This window comes from Lynx canadensis, chromosome B4 (genome assembly GCF_007474595.2).
Source record: "Lynx canadensis isolate LIC74 chromosome B4, mLynCan4.pri.v2, whole genome shotgun sequence".
NCBI lineage: Eukaryota > Metazoa > Chordata > Mammalia > Carnivora > Felidae > Lynx > Lynx canadensis.
Window position 1 is genome coordinate 82241780 of NC_044309.1, and position 14411 is coordinate 82256190.

The following is a 14411-nucleotide window of genomic DNA, read 5'->3' on the forward strand; positions in this document are numbered from 1 at the left end:
GATCTGTGGCTATACAACGCACAGATCAATGATACCTTATATGCACAGTATGATGCTTAAATGTTTCCCAAATGCTTTCACATAAATTACTGAATTCATGTAAAAAGAATTCTAATCCCACCCTCCAACTGGAAAACACTATTTCATAAGAAGATACTCAAGAATGTTCATACAGGTGTGATTCTACTTCCCAAGTCAGAAAATATTCCTGAGGGTATCAGGCTTTATTAAAAAGGTGGGGGGGGGGTGCACAGGGGACACTTGGGTGGCTCAGTGGGTTAAGTGCCCAACGGCTCAGGTTATGATCTCGAGGTTCATGGGTTTGAGCCCCATATCAGGCTCTGTGCTGACAGCTCAGAGCCTGGAGCCTGCTTTGGATTCTGTGTCTCCCTCTCTCTCTGCCCCTCCCTTGCCCACACTCTGTCTGTCTGTCTCTCTCAAAAATAAATAAACACTAAATTTTTTTTCTTTTTTTAATGAAGAGACAGTGAAACAGGAAATTATTCCAGAGTGGGCAACTGGGAATACTAGAGGCAGCAGTATGATTAGGCAGACTAGACTCTCATTACTAAAAGAATGGAACCAAGAGGGACAAGGCTTCAGATGAAGGGTACTGAGAGATCTACTCAATACTACACAGGAGCATAGCAACTATTCCAACTCCTCTTGTCAACATCACATGGCTATCAATAGATTAAGGGCTGTATAACAAAGGAATAGGATGATGATAATTTTTATACATAAAACTGAGATTATTTCATCTTCTGAGCCTGGCACACACACTGATTAGTTTACTATACTCATCAGCCACAACACGTTTTAGCGTGGCATTTTTAAACTAACAGAGAGATAAATGTGCAATGCCAGACCCACTTTCTATTTGAGGGGTTGGGGGTGGGAGTTGTTTCTCCCTCATCCATAACACAAAGGAGAATACAATGCTGCTTCCATTTTGACAACACCCTATCTCCCAACAGCCTGACATATGCACCTGTACTCCACGAAATGCTTCCACGAACCACTGCTGTTGGCTATACTCAGTCTTCTACTGACAAGCTCCAGACTCAGAAAGCAAACTGTTACCCACTCTGGGGAAAAAAAACAATCTTACTCTGATGCTTCCTTAGCCAGAACAAAATAGGATTTTTCAACTGAGAGGAGGACCAGGAGTCAGGAGACGGGTTGTGGTCCCAGCTCTGCCAACTGTATGACTTTAAACAAGCCAAGTATCCCTTCTATAGTTTTTAATGTCTTCACCCAACAAGTAGGGAAGATACCTGCCTTATCTACCTAATATGTTGTACTAGAACAATCAGAGACATAATAAATGTGAAAACATACTGAATACAGCTATGTCTCAGGTAAGGTTTTGTAGTAATAGAATGCAAAATAAACTTAAGAGTACTGAAGGCAGGTGAGGAAATGCTTGAAAGAAGCTTGGTTCCTTTTTAATTACTAGGAACCAGGCCCAGCCACAAAGTCGGCTGGACACACAGGGTAGTACCACTATCATATCACTCAGATTCCCTAACACTAGTCTACCCCATTCCTATGTGGAGGGAAACTATCAGCCAGCAACACTATCAGTTTCTTGTCCTATTGTCAGACTCTAAAACCACCTGTATAGGAAGTGATTAGACTGTCACTATCACAGCCCATCCCCCATGAACAGTGGCTCCTTAATAGCCACACTTGTTGTTAGGTGGAATGAAGTCAGTTTGTGAATGGGGAAGATGTCTGTCAGTCCCTCAAGCAAAACACTCTCACCTCTCTTAGTTTTCTGCTCCTTCTCCAGCCCCCTCCTTCCCACTCCCCAATTTCACAGAGTTCTGGGTTGGGGAAGGCTTTCCGGTGAGTGAAGTCTGCATAAAGGGCCTGGCTGCAAACCCAAGGAAGGGATGTAAGGAATGTGAGATTCCTTCACGGAGGGGGGGAGGGGGAGGGGGGGAAGGAATGGAGAAGGAAGACTAGGCTGCCAAAGACAAGGCACGGGAGAGGAGCCAAGCTATGGCGCTTCGAGGGCGGGGGTTCAGGTTCCGCCACCCCTGCCCAGGCTGGCCCCCAGAATATTCCCTTCCTCCCCTCTCAACCCGTCAACACTGCCCATTTAAATACCACGTTGCAACCCCAGGTCCCTTCTTTCCTGTCCTCCAGCCAGCCCAGACCCCCTCCCGCACTTAAGGCTACCCTACTCTAATGGACCTCCCCCGCAACCCACCCTCCAGCGCCCCTTTCTCACCTCCCGACTCCTCCCTATCCCTGTTCCCTTGCTCCATTTTTCATCTTTACTCCTAACCCTTCTCCTGACCTCCAATATCTCGAACCCGTGCCCCAATCCCGGTGGGACATCGCCCCCTCCCCTCCCACACCCTCTTTTAGGTGGGAGCCGGCGCAGGCGCAGTACGCACCGCCCTGGAAGCGGTCTGGACTCTCCGTACCCCGGCCCGGCTGGAGCTGAGGCCGCAGCGGCCACGGAATAGCTCGGGTGCCGGGTCCCAGCCTTTCCTGGGAGGGGAAGGGGAAGGGGAAGGAGAGGAAAGGTTCCAACCACTCGTCGCCTTGTGAGACGGATCCCTTGCCCCGCCTACCACTGCTACGCAACCCGGCGGAATCTCGTCACCAAACTCCGCCTCTCTGTTTAACTCGGACCTAGACTAGACGCCAAGAGCGACCAACGAGGAGGGAGGAAGGTTAGCCGGGCCTCCTCTCTACACCGGAAATCTTTATGATCCCAACGAGGACTATATAGCCATCTGGGAGGGAGAACTCTATGTTCTTCCCAGCATGAGTGTTGGGGGCGGAGCCGGAGGCTGGCTCCCGGGAGGCAGAGGCTTCGCTTTGGAGAGGTGTACGTGTCCCATCTCCTAAAGTTGATGCCACGAGATGCGAGATCGTTGCGAGGAGGCTGGCCTGCAGTGTGACCTGCCATCTCCCGTTACTAGAGTGGTGGTCAGCATCCCGGAGCCTCCCGAACCTATGACTTATAGTCACGGGAGTGGATACGGCGGCCACGGGTGGAGAATTGGAGTGTCTAACCGCAAAGCTTTAATCTAAGGTGCCCAACGGGTTCCCTACCTCTCCTCGCCGCACTCCTGTTGTGTCTACGTTGGCTCTCCGGACACTCATAGAGTTCCCTGAAGCACCTAAGGGCAGGGAAGGGAGATAAAATGTCCCTCTTCCTAGGTTGTGCCTTGATTTCCTTGGGATACGACACCGTAGTTGAGGGGTGTGGGCAGGAGAGAACCTGGGATCCGAGGAAAATCAAGGTGGAGCCTAAAGCTCTCTAGAAGGTAAGGGATTAATTAAACCAAAGCATTACAACTACATGACCTCTTAAGCTAATCTGATATTAAACAGTATTTGTTATGGATATTCGCTAAACAAATGGTAGTGCTTTGTACATATGTAATTGGTTTATACACAACATTACAGAACTAGAACCTTTTGTTGATTTTCTAACAAGTCCCAAGAGGAACTAAAGGTTTGGGCCTCCTCTGTTAAATCCTCTGGGGTCTGGGAGAGGAGGCGGGCCAGACCCTGGGATCTAGTGAGATAAGTACACTAGGAAGAGGTGTCTTTCAGACTCTGGGAGAGACTAATGCAAATGCTGTTCTCTGTGCCCCGGGTTCCATTCTTTCAAAAAGGGTGTCTGCCTCTGGTGTGAAGGCCACTTTTTCCAAAACCCTGACCGCGCTGGGTCGTGCATTAAAAATGAGGACCCCAGGGGCGCCTGGGTGGCTCAGTCGGTTAAGCGGCCAACTTCGGCTCAGGTCATGATCTCACAGTCTGTGAGTTCGAGCCCCGCGTCCGGCTCTGTGCTGACAGCTCAGAGCCTGGAGCCTGTTTCAGATTCTGTGTCTCCCTCTCTCTGACCCTCCCCCGTTCATGCTCTGTCTCTCTCTGCCTCAAAAATAAATAAACTTTAAAAAAAATTAAAAAAAAAATGAGGACCCCAAATCAGGAATAGAGATAAGGATTATAGCAGTGGGAAAAGAAAGTACCTGTGTGCTAAGCACTGCCTTTTATATAACTTACGTTTTCTTGTATGCAAAATGTAATTACATATTTAAGAATTGTCGAGAAAACAAGTGCGGAGCCTGTTTCAGACTTTTGACCACCGTGTTCCAAAACCTCTGGTCCTTTCTCCAGTGTCATGTCTTAAGGAGAAAATTTCAGAGCCTAGGTACATCCTCCCAGTAAAGGAAAGGAAAAGTGGGACTCGAGGCGCCTCCTGGTGGTCAGTCTTTCTCCTGGCCAAGCCAACCACCTACCAGGCTCCTTTAATACCTAAAATCCGCCCCTTTTGCGGCGCGTGGATCTTGGATCCCGGTTGGCTGGGCGGGGTCCAGCGGCGGGCGCGGGGCGCGCCGGGACAGTGCTGATTGGTCGGAGGCGGCCAGCCGGAAACTTCCGAGAATGTCCGTACTCCCGCGTTCCACCGCGCTGCATCCGGCGGCAGCGGGGCCTGTGGCTCCCCCTGCGGGCGGCTCTGCTGCGTGCACTGTCCGGCCTGCGGGCTGGGTGGGTGGTGGGTGGTGGGCTGTGGGTGGGGGAGGGGATGGACCGAGTCCTGAGTTGTCCGGATGAGGGTTCGGGAAGGTTTGGCGAGTAAGATTCCATTCCTTGGGTCTGCACCAGTTTCCCTCCCCCCCCCCCCCCCACGTCTCCGTCGGCTCCCCGACTTCTGGGCTTGAGACTGAAAGAGCATCCCAGGACGGGGCCTTCCAGTCCCGAAGCAGCCTATACAGAGACCCTGAAATTCTGATCTTGAAGTTGGAGGCTCCTGGGGAAGTTGGTTTATAACCTTTTGGAAGAATTAGAGGATTTGCGGCTGCCTGACCCCAGCCTAGTGTGGTAGGTAGGCCTTGGGAAATGGAGCATAAGGGCAAAGACTCCAAGCCTTGAGCCATCATTCCCCTTTCCCCCTTCTAGTGTAGTGCGGAGGCTCGGGCAGCATGACGACGGAGACCTTCGTTAAAGATATCAAGCCTGGGCTCAAGAATCTGAACCTCATCTTCATTGTGCTGGAGACAGGTGGCTATTCTGGGATGGTGGGACCCCTGCGCGGGGGTTCTCAGGGTTGGGGAGGGGGCAGGAGGGGAAAAGCATCACCTCCTCTGTTAACTAGCTACCGGGATGTCAGGGTGCACCCCAAAACGCTGCTTACGCGGAATCTCCTACACCCTGGCCTGGAGAGTTGTAGTCGAGTGCAGAGTAGATGGAACTCGCCAGATCCAAGCCTCCAGCGCCACTCAGGCCTCTTTCCACTCAGTGCCCTCTCCATGGTGCTGTCCCTCCACTCCCCCTCACCCACCCATATCTAGATCTCATCCCTCTGACCCTCTCTTCACCTCCACCCCAACATTTGTCTGTTCCCTCCAGGCCGAGTGACCAAGACAAAGGACGGGCACGAGGTTCGGACCTGCAAGGTGGCCGACAAAACGGGCAGCATCAATATCTCTGTGTGGGACGACGTGGGCAACCTGATCCAGCCTGGAGACATTATTCGGCTCACCAAAGGGTAACTCCTGGTTATTCCTGGCTATCCAAGGCTAGTAACAGTCAAGGGGGTTAGAGTTAACAGTCCCTATAATTCTTCTGAGTACTCTGAGTCCTACTTTTCGTGTCCCCACAGGTACGCTTCAGTATTCAAAGGTTGTCTGACACTATACACTGGACGTGGGGGTGATCTTCAAAAGATTGGAGAGTAAGTGTTTTGGGGATTGGGATGCAGAAGCACCAGCCAGCATAAGGGTATATAGTCCATGTCTTGTATCTAGACCTTTCTCAGGCCTCCAGAGGCTGGGTCTGAGGCTTCAACTAATTTCTCCCTTTGCAGATTCTGTATGGTTTATTCTGAGGTTCCTAACTTCAGTGAGCCAAACCCAGAGTACAGTGCCCAGCAGGCACCCAATAAGACGGTGAGTCCCATGGCCTTGATATGGGGAAGGAGGGTATGTCCAGCCAAGAAGCATGGTAGGGAACAAGGTCTGAGTATTTAATTTGTGCCTTCAGGTCCAGAACGACAGCAGCCCTACGGCTCCCCAGCCTACCACCGGACCCCCTGCCGTTTCTCCAGGTAAACCTTTCCCTTCCATCCGCTGGTTCTCTCCCTAGCATGGAAAGATGCATTGCCCTCATCCTTTTTCCCAATTTGTCTTCTTTCCATGTATCCCCTTCCACCTAATTCTCCCAGTTCTTTTGCAAGTCCTTGTGGGAAAAAGATTTGGGGACCTGTTTCTGTCACTGATAGAGCTCTGGTACTCTTTTGCCACTACCACTCAAGGACACAAATGAAAACAGTTTATCCAACAAGACTGCACTCCTTTATTCAAGCTTGTTTCTGCTTCTTCTCTGGCAGGTCCTTGCCCTTTCCCCCTTGTCCTTTTGACTCATTACATGGCTCTAATATGGATGTATATGACTTAACATGCAGTCTACACTGTACAGAGTTAGGGCACCAAGTAGTTCCCTTTGGGGAGTCACCACTCTTCTTGAAACTAAAGACCCTTCTTCTAGCCTGTGGACCTCAGGATTATGATTCTTCCATCTGATATACTCCAAGACCCTGTTTTTTCGTCTCTTGCTTTTGATTAGAATCACCCACCAACACCACCTCCTTTGCCCCCTGGCTTCTCTTTAGGAACTGGGTTTCACTGGTCTTTTTCTCCTTCTGGGTAATATCTTGGCTGAGCCTACTACTGCCTGGGTGTTCGACTCCTCTTGCCTCTGATCTGTGTCTTAGGTTTCTCCCTGTGACACTAGGCTTCAGGCTGCTTCTACCCTTGCTCAGTCTGTGTCTGCATCCCTAGTTACCATGGTTTTCAGAATTGTTTGTGTCAGAACCACTGGGATCATGGTTTTTTTGGAAACACCATGAAATAACATTTAATTCCACCATAAAAATCAGCATCCATATTTTCACTGGAAAATATGACTGTTACATATGTCCAGATGTCCATAACTATAACTTATAAAAAGTATTTTAAATAAGGTACATTTAAGCCTGTTTGGCCCTAATGCTCATTTGCCAGATGTTTGTTCACTTTGTTATCTGCTAACAGGTGCAAAAGTCTTAATAAAAAGCATGTCTGGCGTAAGAACTTAACATTAACTCCCTATGTACTCCTAACTTTTTCTGTGAATTGGGGAAAAGGCATGATTTTTCCATTCTGGCAACAGATATCTTAGTCTGGTGGAACAGCCTGGGTCCAAGCAGATATGTGGTTTAAGAATCACTAGCCTATGACTTCTACCCCTTTTAGGGCTCATAGTGCCCTCTGTATAAGAGAGGCAGGCCTCTGTCTTCATTTGACAAACATAGATGAGGAATGCCAAGGAATAAAAACACAGCACCTGCCTTTAGGAGCTTGTAGTCTATGAAGGAGATGGTCCTACAGATGACACACTGGTAGGGGCAAGGGTAGTGATGTGCACAGTTGTAGGAGCTCAAGGAAATCATCTCACACACCTGGCTCCAATCAAACATGTGAAATATACACCAAAATGTTACTTATCATTTTGAGGGTGTGCGTAATATTTTTTTTCCCTATTCCTATCTTTATTTTCCAAAATGAAAATGTATGTATCATCGTGATACCCACCACACTCTCCTTTTTTAAAGCTGCTTCTTACATAACACAGAAGCTTTGGGTCCTTCCCCTTCCCATGCTTCTCCAGTTTTACAAAGACTTTCGACAAAGGGGCATTTTGTCAGAGGTCCTTAAGCCAAGAGCTAAACAGCGAATGCTAGGTCTGACCTCATGATACAAAGGTGAATGGAAGAGAAGAATATCACACTAGGATTCACATAGCAACTTCCCAAATGATTGAGTCTTCTCAGGGCTCCATTTGTACAACCCCTGCTCTTTGCAACTGGTCCAGCTGGCCTGAATGTGCCGCTGTGCTTGATGAAGACTGTGCTACTCTCTAGGGCACAGAGGGAGGCCTTGGGGATGGACCTCTCTCCTACCTTAGTTTTCTAATTCCTGTGTTTCTTCCCCTTCTCCCACTACTAGCCTCTGAGACCCAGAACGGGAATGGACTGAGTGCCCCACCAGGTCCTGGTGGTGGCCCGCACCCACCTCACGCACCCTCGCACCCTCCCAGCACCCGAATTACCCGAAGCCAGCCTAACCACACAGCTGCCGGCCCTCCTGGCCCCTCCAGCAACCCTGTCAGTAACGGCAAAGAGACCCGGAGGAGCAGCAAGAGATAGCAAGACGTTCTTCCTCCCTTCCCACCACCCACTATAGCCCAAGTGTCCCCTAGAACACAGCCTTTTACTAGGCTGCTGGCTTGTGGGGGGTGGGAGTGGATAGGCAGCAGTATTTTATCCACTGAATTTCACTGGAGGGGTGGTGAGCAGTTGGCCTTATCCACCCTAAGCCCATGCTCCCTGCCTTACCCAGCTAGATCTGCCTATCCCTGGGGATTCAAGGCCCTCTGCCCTCTTTCCCTTTAGAAACGACAGTCACAGTCTGTTTCTTGTGTGTGTGATGTGGAAATCAAATCGAATCTCTCCTTCCTAATAAATGTTACCACTCTGTACTGGACTCCTTTGCTTTTCGTGGGAGAATGAAGAGGTTAGCAGTCAGACATGTGGGAAAGTGGGGTGTCCCTAGGAGATAGAAGGAAGACAAGTTACAGGTAAGGAAGCCTAGGCAAAGCAGGCCTGCCCCTTTAAGGTAGTGTCCCTCCCCTGCCCCCTCCCTGCAGGTGACCCTTGCCCGCTTGCCTGCCTACCCCCCCACAGCTGGAGCCAAGAAGGCTGTGTCCCCCTTCCTCTGGGCGTCCTTCCAGTCTCCTGCTGTCAGGTAACGCCAAAACCTCGGGCCCCCTGGACTAATTGCCCTAATCAGACTGTGCTCCCCTGATCTTAAGCCAGGTCAGACATCTGCAGGGATCCCAGATATTTCTTTCCTCTTCCCACCAGGGCTTCCCTTTTCTTGATCATCTATTTCCAGAGCTCTGGCTCTTACTCTGCTGGGACAAGGAGTTGCTAAGAACGCTTTCCTCCCCATGCACCTGGGGTTGCCACTTATCTGCCTCTTCGCCTCTTTTCCAGCTAAGGGACACCCGAATCCCACTTTCCCGGGGATTGTGGGGATGGAGGTTGGAGATGGAGGAAGCCCAGTACCAGATATAAGGTGTGGAGGGTGGGGGTGAGAGTATATGCAGTGAAAGGTTAAAATGGTACAACTGGCTTAGTGGGGTGAGTTATTTAGAAGAAAAGGCCAGGCTCAGGGTTTCCTTAGCCATGTGGCTTTTCCAGGGGCAGAGGGTGGCCCCTCCCTACTCAGGGGCCCCAGCCAAGACTGACCTTTGACCCCCACCCCAGAGACCAGTGAACCATTAACTCCTCTCTGATGTGAACCTTCCCACACTGGCCCCTCCCCTCCCTGACCCCGCCCCAAGGCAGGTGGGCTGGGAGGGGGGCGGCGTTTGTCCATCCCAGCCCTCTATCTGACGTGGCCTCCATTCCACCAGGGCACCTGGAGGCTGAGCCCCACTCCCCTCCCTGACTCAGGAACCTCTTAGTGTCCACAATAAGGCCTGACCGGGACCTGAGGTGACGACTCTCATACTGCCAATGAGGGTGAGGCCCTGTGGATTGAAGGGGGACAGAGAGGTGAGGCAGGGTTGAGGGGTGGAGTTTGGAGGACAGGATGAGAAGTCAGCTCTGGATCAGGTGAGGGAAGCATTCTGGGTCAAGGAAGGTGTTCTAGAAACTGGAAAACAGAAGGCCTGAGCTGGACAGCAGAGCAGAAGCCCAGGCCCTTTCTCCTTGTTCTTCCAGGGCACAGTCCTCAGGATGTTCCAAGGGGAATAGAAGCCAGAACCAGAGCCTCTAACCCATTGCCCCCAATAATGGGGCCTCCAAGGAGTCATCTGCTGGCTGGCCTGTGTGTGTGGGTGGCCTTGGGCTTGGCAGGGGGCTCAGCCCCCAACCTGGGCCCTGCTGAGCAGGAGCAGAACCATTACTTGGCCCAGCTGTTTGGCCTGTATGGGGAGAACGGGACACTGACAGCCGGGGGCCTAGCGCGGCTTCTCCACAGCCTGGGGCTAGGCCGAGTTCAGGGACTTCGCCTAGGACACCATGGACCTCCGGTTGGTCGGGCTATACCCCCAGTTGGAGACAATTCCACATACAGGTACTATTAACCCTTCCCTTACCCCAAAATGCCACATGCCCACCTCTTCTCAGTGCTTGGATCAGTCTCCAGTTGCCAACCTCTAGCTTCCTAAAGTCAGATTTCTGGAATTACAAATGTTTCAAAATCTGACTCCTAGTATTCCTTCAAGGCCCCCTTTGCCTCTACTGCTTTCTAATTCTCTACTCTTCCAGATCCCCGGACCCTCCAATTCTTTGCTCTTAGTCCCAGTGCTCAATGTCTCCAGGCTGACTCGGCTCCCAATTTATAGCATTTTGGCTGCTCTCCCCCCAGCCCCATTTCTCTTACCCTCACACCCCTCATTCCTAGACTCTCCTATAAATTGACAATTCTCAGATCCTTCTAGAATTGACATTCCATGATTTCTGGGTCCCAGGAACTCAAGCTAGTGGCTGGTCTTCCCTTTCCGCCTAAGCACCCTAGGAACCTCAAGGGGAGTTTCTTAAAGAACATGAGTAAGTCTGGCTTGCTATCCCCTCTGCTCCAGATCACAGGACCCTGAGCTGAGTGTGGATGTCTGGGCTGGGCTGCCTCTGGGTCCCTCAGAGTGGGGTGACCCAGAGGAGCCAAAGGCCCCAGCATCGCCCCGTGGGCCAGCCCCCTCTGGCCTGGACCTCTTTCACAGACTTCTGCTGCTGGACCATTCATTGGCTGACCATCTGAATGAGGATGTGAGTCTGTTGATCGCCAGGGTAGGGGTTGGGGGGAGAAGGACTATGGGATTTAGATGGCCTGAAATTGTTTAAAGAGTAATTTAATACAGTTAATTAAAAAAAAAAAAAAAAAAACAACCCAATCCAGATGTGATCTTAGGGTATGTTATTCCAAGAGTGAAATACGCTTCTTCTGGGCTCAGCGCACATGAACCCACACCCAAGTCTCCAAGGACAGGTTTAGGGACCACAGTTGGTGGCAAAGCAGAGAATCCAGAGAAATAGCTGAGGGTAGGATCTGGGGCTGGCTATCTGGAGAGGAAACCTGCAGGGAGTAGATGGCTGTCTTCAGCCAGAAAGGCAGTGAACGTGTTCCATGTACACCAGAGGGCAGCCAAAGCTAACTGTGAAGCAGGCCTGGTGAGGGTGGGCACCCCATCACAGGAAGCACTCAAGCCAAGCCTGGATGAACATGTAACAGGGCTGTTGCGAGGAAGTTGGATGGCATTTCAGATTCTTTCCCTTCTAAGATTCTGCCATGGAGTGCTCTAGTTGTCCAACCAACTCCATCACCAAATCGTTGAAATCATCAGGAGCTTGGGAGGGAGAGAGATGGTGGCAATGTTTACTAGCACCCAACCTGCACTGAATTGAATATTTGCACTGGATTGAATATCCACTAATAATTAACACACACTGATCCTGTGGAGCCACCCCAGTCCCTGATGCACCTGCCAGCATAAGCAAAGGGGATCCTGGAGAGATCCAAGAATCCATACAATGGAAGGACAGACATTAAAGATCACAGTTCTCAGCAATGCCCCAATATATGACCTCTAACTCAACTCCCTTAGTGTCTGAATGGCTCCCAGCTGCTGGTCAACTTTGGCCTGAGCCCTGCTGCTCCTCTGACCCCTCGTCAGTTTGCTCTGCTGTGTCCAGCCCTGCTTTATCAGATCGACAGCCGTGTCTGCATCCAGGCCCCAACCCCAACCCCCTCAGGGGATCTTCTGTCTGGTCAGTGGGTGAGAGTGGGTGGCAGGGTGCCTTGAACCCTGGCAGAGAGTGGGCCCCTGGCCAAGCAAGATGGGTTTGTCGGGGTCCTGCCTCCCTTTGCAGTGTATCTCTGCCCTGCATTTCTTCTGAGGCCCTCCTTCCAACTCTAGCCTAACTTCAGTCCCTGATTCTCCCCAGCCTTGGTTCATAGCGCCCTGGCAGTCCTGCTGCTCAGCCTCCCTGCTCCCCTCTCCCTGCTGCTGCTGCGGCTCCTGGGACCTCGTCTATTACGGCCCCTGCTGGGTTTCCTGGGGGCCCTGGCCGTGGGCACTCTTTGTGGGGATGCACTGCTACACCTGCTGCCACATGTACGTGAAGCCCCTTCCTTGCTCCCTGCCCCGTGATGGGCAGCCTCCACGTACCCAAGGTGTTCCCAGTCACAGGACATCCCCTCCTCATTCCTGTCAGATCCCACGCGCCACTCCCCAACCTCAGCTTCAGCCCACAGCTGCCTTCTAGTAGCGAGTGAAGGCTTGCCACGTCCCACACAGGAGGGGGATGTTGTCGGGTGCGGGGGCTTCTGGGGTCTGCCCTGACCCCCTCTCTGTCAGGCACAAGGAGGGCAGCATGCTGGACCTAACGGACAACCAGAGGAGGACCTGGGACCAGGACTGTCGGTACTCGGAGGTCTCTTCCTGCTCTTTGTGCTGGAGAACGTGCTAGGGCTTTTGCGGCACAGAGGGCTCAGGCCAGTGAGTGATACCCTTTTCTCCTCCTCCTGCCAAAACTAGAGTCCTGGCCAAGAACTGGCCACGCAAGCCAGGAGGTGAGGGTGTGGGGTGTGTTCCTGGTGCGCTGATGTTTTCCTGAGTGTGCAGTCCTGACAACTAACAGAGAGTGGGTAGGGGGCTCCTTAGCATAGACCTGGGACTCCTGGCCAAGCGGCCTCCTCTCCCAAGTTCAAGTCAACAAGAAACAAGGAGTGCCAACCTGGGAAGAGAGCGGAAAAGCCAAAAAATATCTCCAAGTGCCAGAGGTGAACCCAGGTGTTCACTTTCCCAGCTGGTAGCCAGGCCTCTCCTTAGCCCCTGGCTCTGTTGCCTCCTCCACCAGGAGGGATACCCTCCCATTTCAGAGATGCTGCAGGCGAAAAAGAAAGGATTTCAGAGCACCAGCCCTGGACCTGGAGGATGGCAGTGGGACGGCCCTTCAGCCCCTGCAGGCAGCTCCAGGTAACCAGAAGAGAAAATGAAGAGTAGGCTCCCAGCTCCCGGTTCTCACTTGCAGCCACTGGCACTGTTCTTGTCCTTCCTGCAGAGCCAGAAGCTCAGGGCTGCCATGGGGAGCAGGACAGCCAGCCCCCACCAGCCCCAGCTCCTACTGGGCACCAAGGCCACAGTCACGGGCACCAGGGTGGCGGTGATGCCAATATAACGTGGATGGTCCTCCTGGGAGACGGTCTGCACAACCTCACTGATGGGCTGGCCATAGGTGTGATGGGAGGAGAGGGCTACCAGGAAGTGGGGGAGGGAAGGGAATGCAGGCCCCTGTGCCCCTGGGGAGAGCTTTCTCCCAGGCTGACGACCTCCAATCCTGCCAACCCCAGGTGCTGCCTTCTCCGATGGCTTCTCCAGTGGCCTCAGCACCACCCTAGCAGTCTTCTGCCATGAGCTACCCCATGAACTGGGTAGGAATGGCAGAAGTGGGGTGGGGTGGACTCTAGAAAGGAGAGACCTCCAAGGGGTGGAATTTAGGAGGCTGGCAGGTGACAGGGGTGAGGGACGGCCCTGGCTTATTATTCCCTCCCACCCTGTCGTCTCTTCCTCACAGGTGACTTTGCGATGCTGCTCCGAGCAGGGCTGCCCTTTCGGAGGCTGCTGCTGCTGAGTTTGGTGTCTGGAGCCCTGGGACTAGGGGGTGCAGCCCTGGGGGTGGGGCTCAGTTTGGGCCCTGTCCCTCTCACTTCCTGGGTGTTTGGGGTCACTGCTGGGGTCTTCCTCTATGTGGCCCTTGTGGACATGGTGAGAGGTGTGGGGTAGTGCAGGGAAAGCAAGGGAGGCAGGGAGGTGGGTTCAGCGGAGGGGGACGTATGGGTCCTTCCGCCTCCACCACCGGCTACCTGGAAAGGTGCTGGACCCAGGCTGGGTGGAGTCTGAGAAACAAGGGCCTGGAAGAGTTCAGAGGGGTTGCCAGTACTTTCTGACGCCTTCTTCTCATGCTTGACGTGGGGTGGTGCAGAGACAATGCCAGGATCCTGATGCTCTTTTTTTCTTTCAGCTACCAGCCCTGCTTCGGCCTCCCGAGCCCCTCCCTACGCTCCATGTGCTACTGCAGGGGTTGGGGCTGCTGCTGGGGGGCAGCCTCATGCTCACCATAGCCATGCTGGAGGAGCAGCTATGGCCCCTGGTCTCTGATGGCTGATGGGGGCCAGTGGAAAGGCGCCAGGTTGCCCTTCCTTCCCCCCAACCACAGGAATGGAGGCGGGACACAGGGCCAGTAGGAGCAATAGGATTTTAATAAACAGAACCCATCCCAAAGCCATGACTACGACAGTTGTACTTGCACCAAAACAGCATAGAAAACCAGG

General features: G+C 52.4%; 3 protein-coding genes across 7 annotated transcripts in view; 2 read left to right on the top strand and 1 right to left on the bottom strand.

The window, feature by feature from the left end:
• RNF41 (ring finger protein 41) overlaps nt 1-2592 on the bottom strand; it is a 32526-nt gene extending 29934 nt beyond the window's left edge. The window contains exon 1 of the mRNA XM_030322898.1: nt 2409-2592. The gene's annotated coding sequence lies outside the window, so the exon portion shown is untranslated. The remainder of the gene's footprint in view (nt 1-2408) is intronic.
• A 417-nt stretch (nt 2593-3009) lies between these two features.
• Nucleotides 3010-8548, top strand: NABP2 (nucleic acid binding protein 2). Of its 4 annotated transcripts, none has more exons than XM_030322908.1 (7): nt 3010-3290; nt 4933-5034; nt 5383-5521; nt 5636-5707; nt 5840-5921; nt 6016-6079; nt 8019-8548. In XM_030322908.1, the coding sequence occupies exons 2-7, from the start codon at nt 4956-4958 to the stop codon at nt 8216-8218; spliced, it is 636 nt and encodes a 211-aa protein (XP_030178768.1). In that variant the 5' UTR covers nt 3010-3290; nt 4933-4955; the 3' UTR covers nt 8219-8548. The 4 variants fall into 4 exon arrangements, with proteins under 4 accessions (XP_030178768.1, XP_030178770.1, XP_030178767.1 ...); XM_030322910.2 differs by lacking the exon at nt 3010-3290 and adding an exon at nt 4418-4521; XM_030322907.2 differs by lacking the exon at nt 3010-3290 and adding an exon at nt 4420-4854.
• A 104-nt stretch (nt 8549-8652) lies between these two features.
• Nucleotides 8653-14261, top strand: SLC39A5 (solute carrier family 39 member 5). 2 transcript variants are annotated; one of them, XM_032593992.1, is made up of 12 exons: nt 8653-8816; nt 9490-9598; nt 9800-10154; nt 10663-10846; nt 11683-11845; nt 12023-12192; nt 12436-12576; nt 12960-13056; nt 13142-13315; nt 13431-13511; nt 13655-13845; nt 14102-14261. In XM_032593992.1, the coding sequence occupies exons 3-12, from the start codon at nt 9871-9873 to the stop codon at nt 14243-14245; spliced, it is 1629 nt and encodes a 542-aa protein (XP_032449883.1). In that variant the 5' UTR covers nt 8653-8816; nt 9490-9598; nt 9800-9870; the 3' UTR covers nt 14246-14261. The 2 variants fall into 2 exon arrangements, with proteins under 2 accessions (XP_032449883.1, XP_032449884.1); XM_032593993.1 differs by lacking the exon at nt 8653-8816 and adding an exon at nt 8833-9149.
• The last annotated feature ends 150 nt before the right edge of the window (nt 14262-14411 follow it).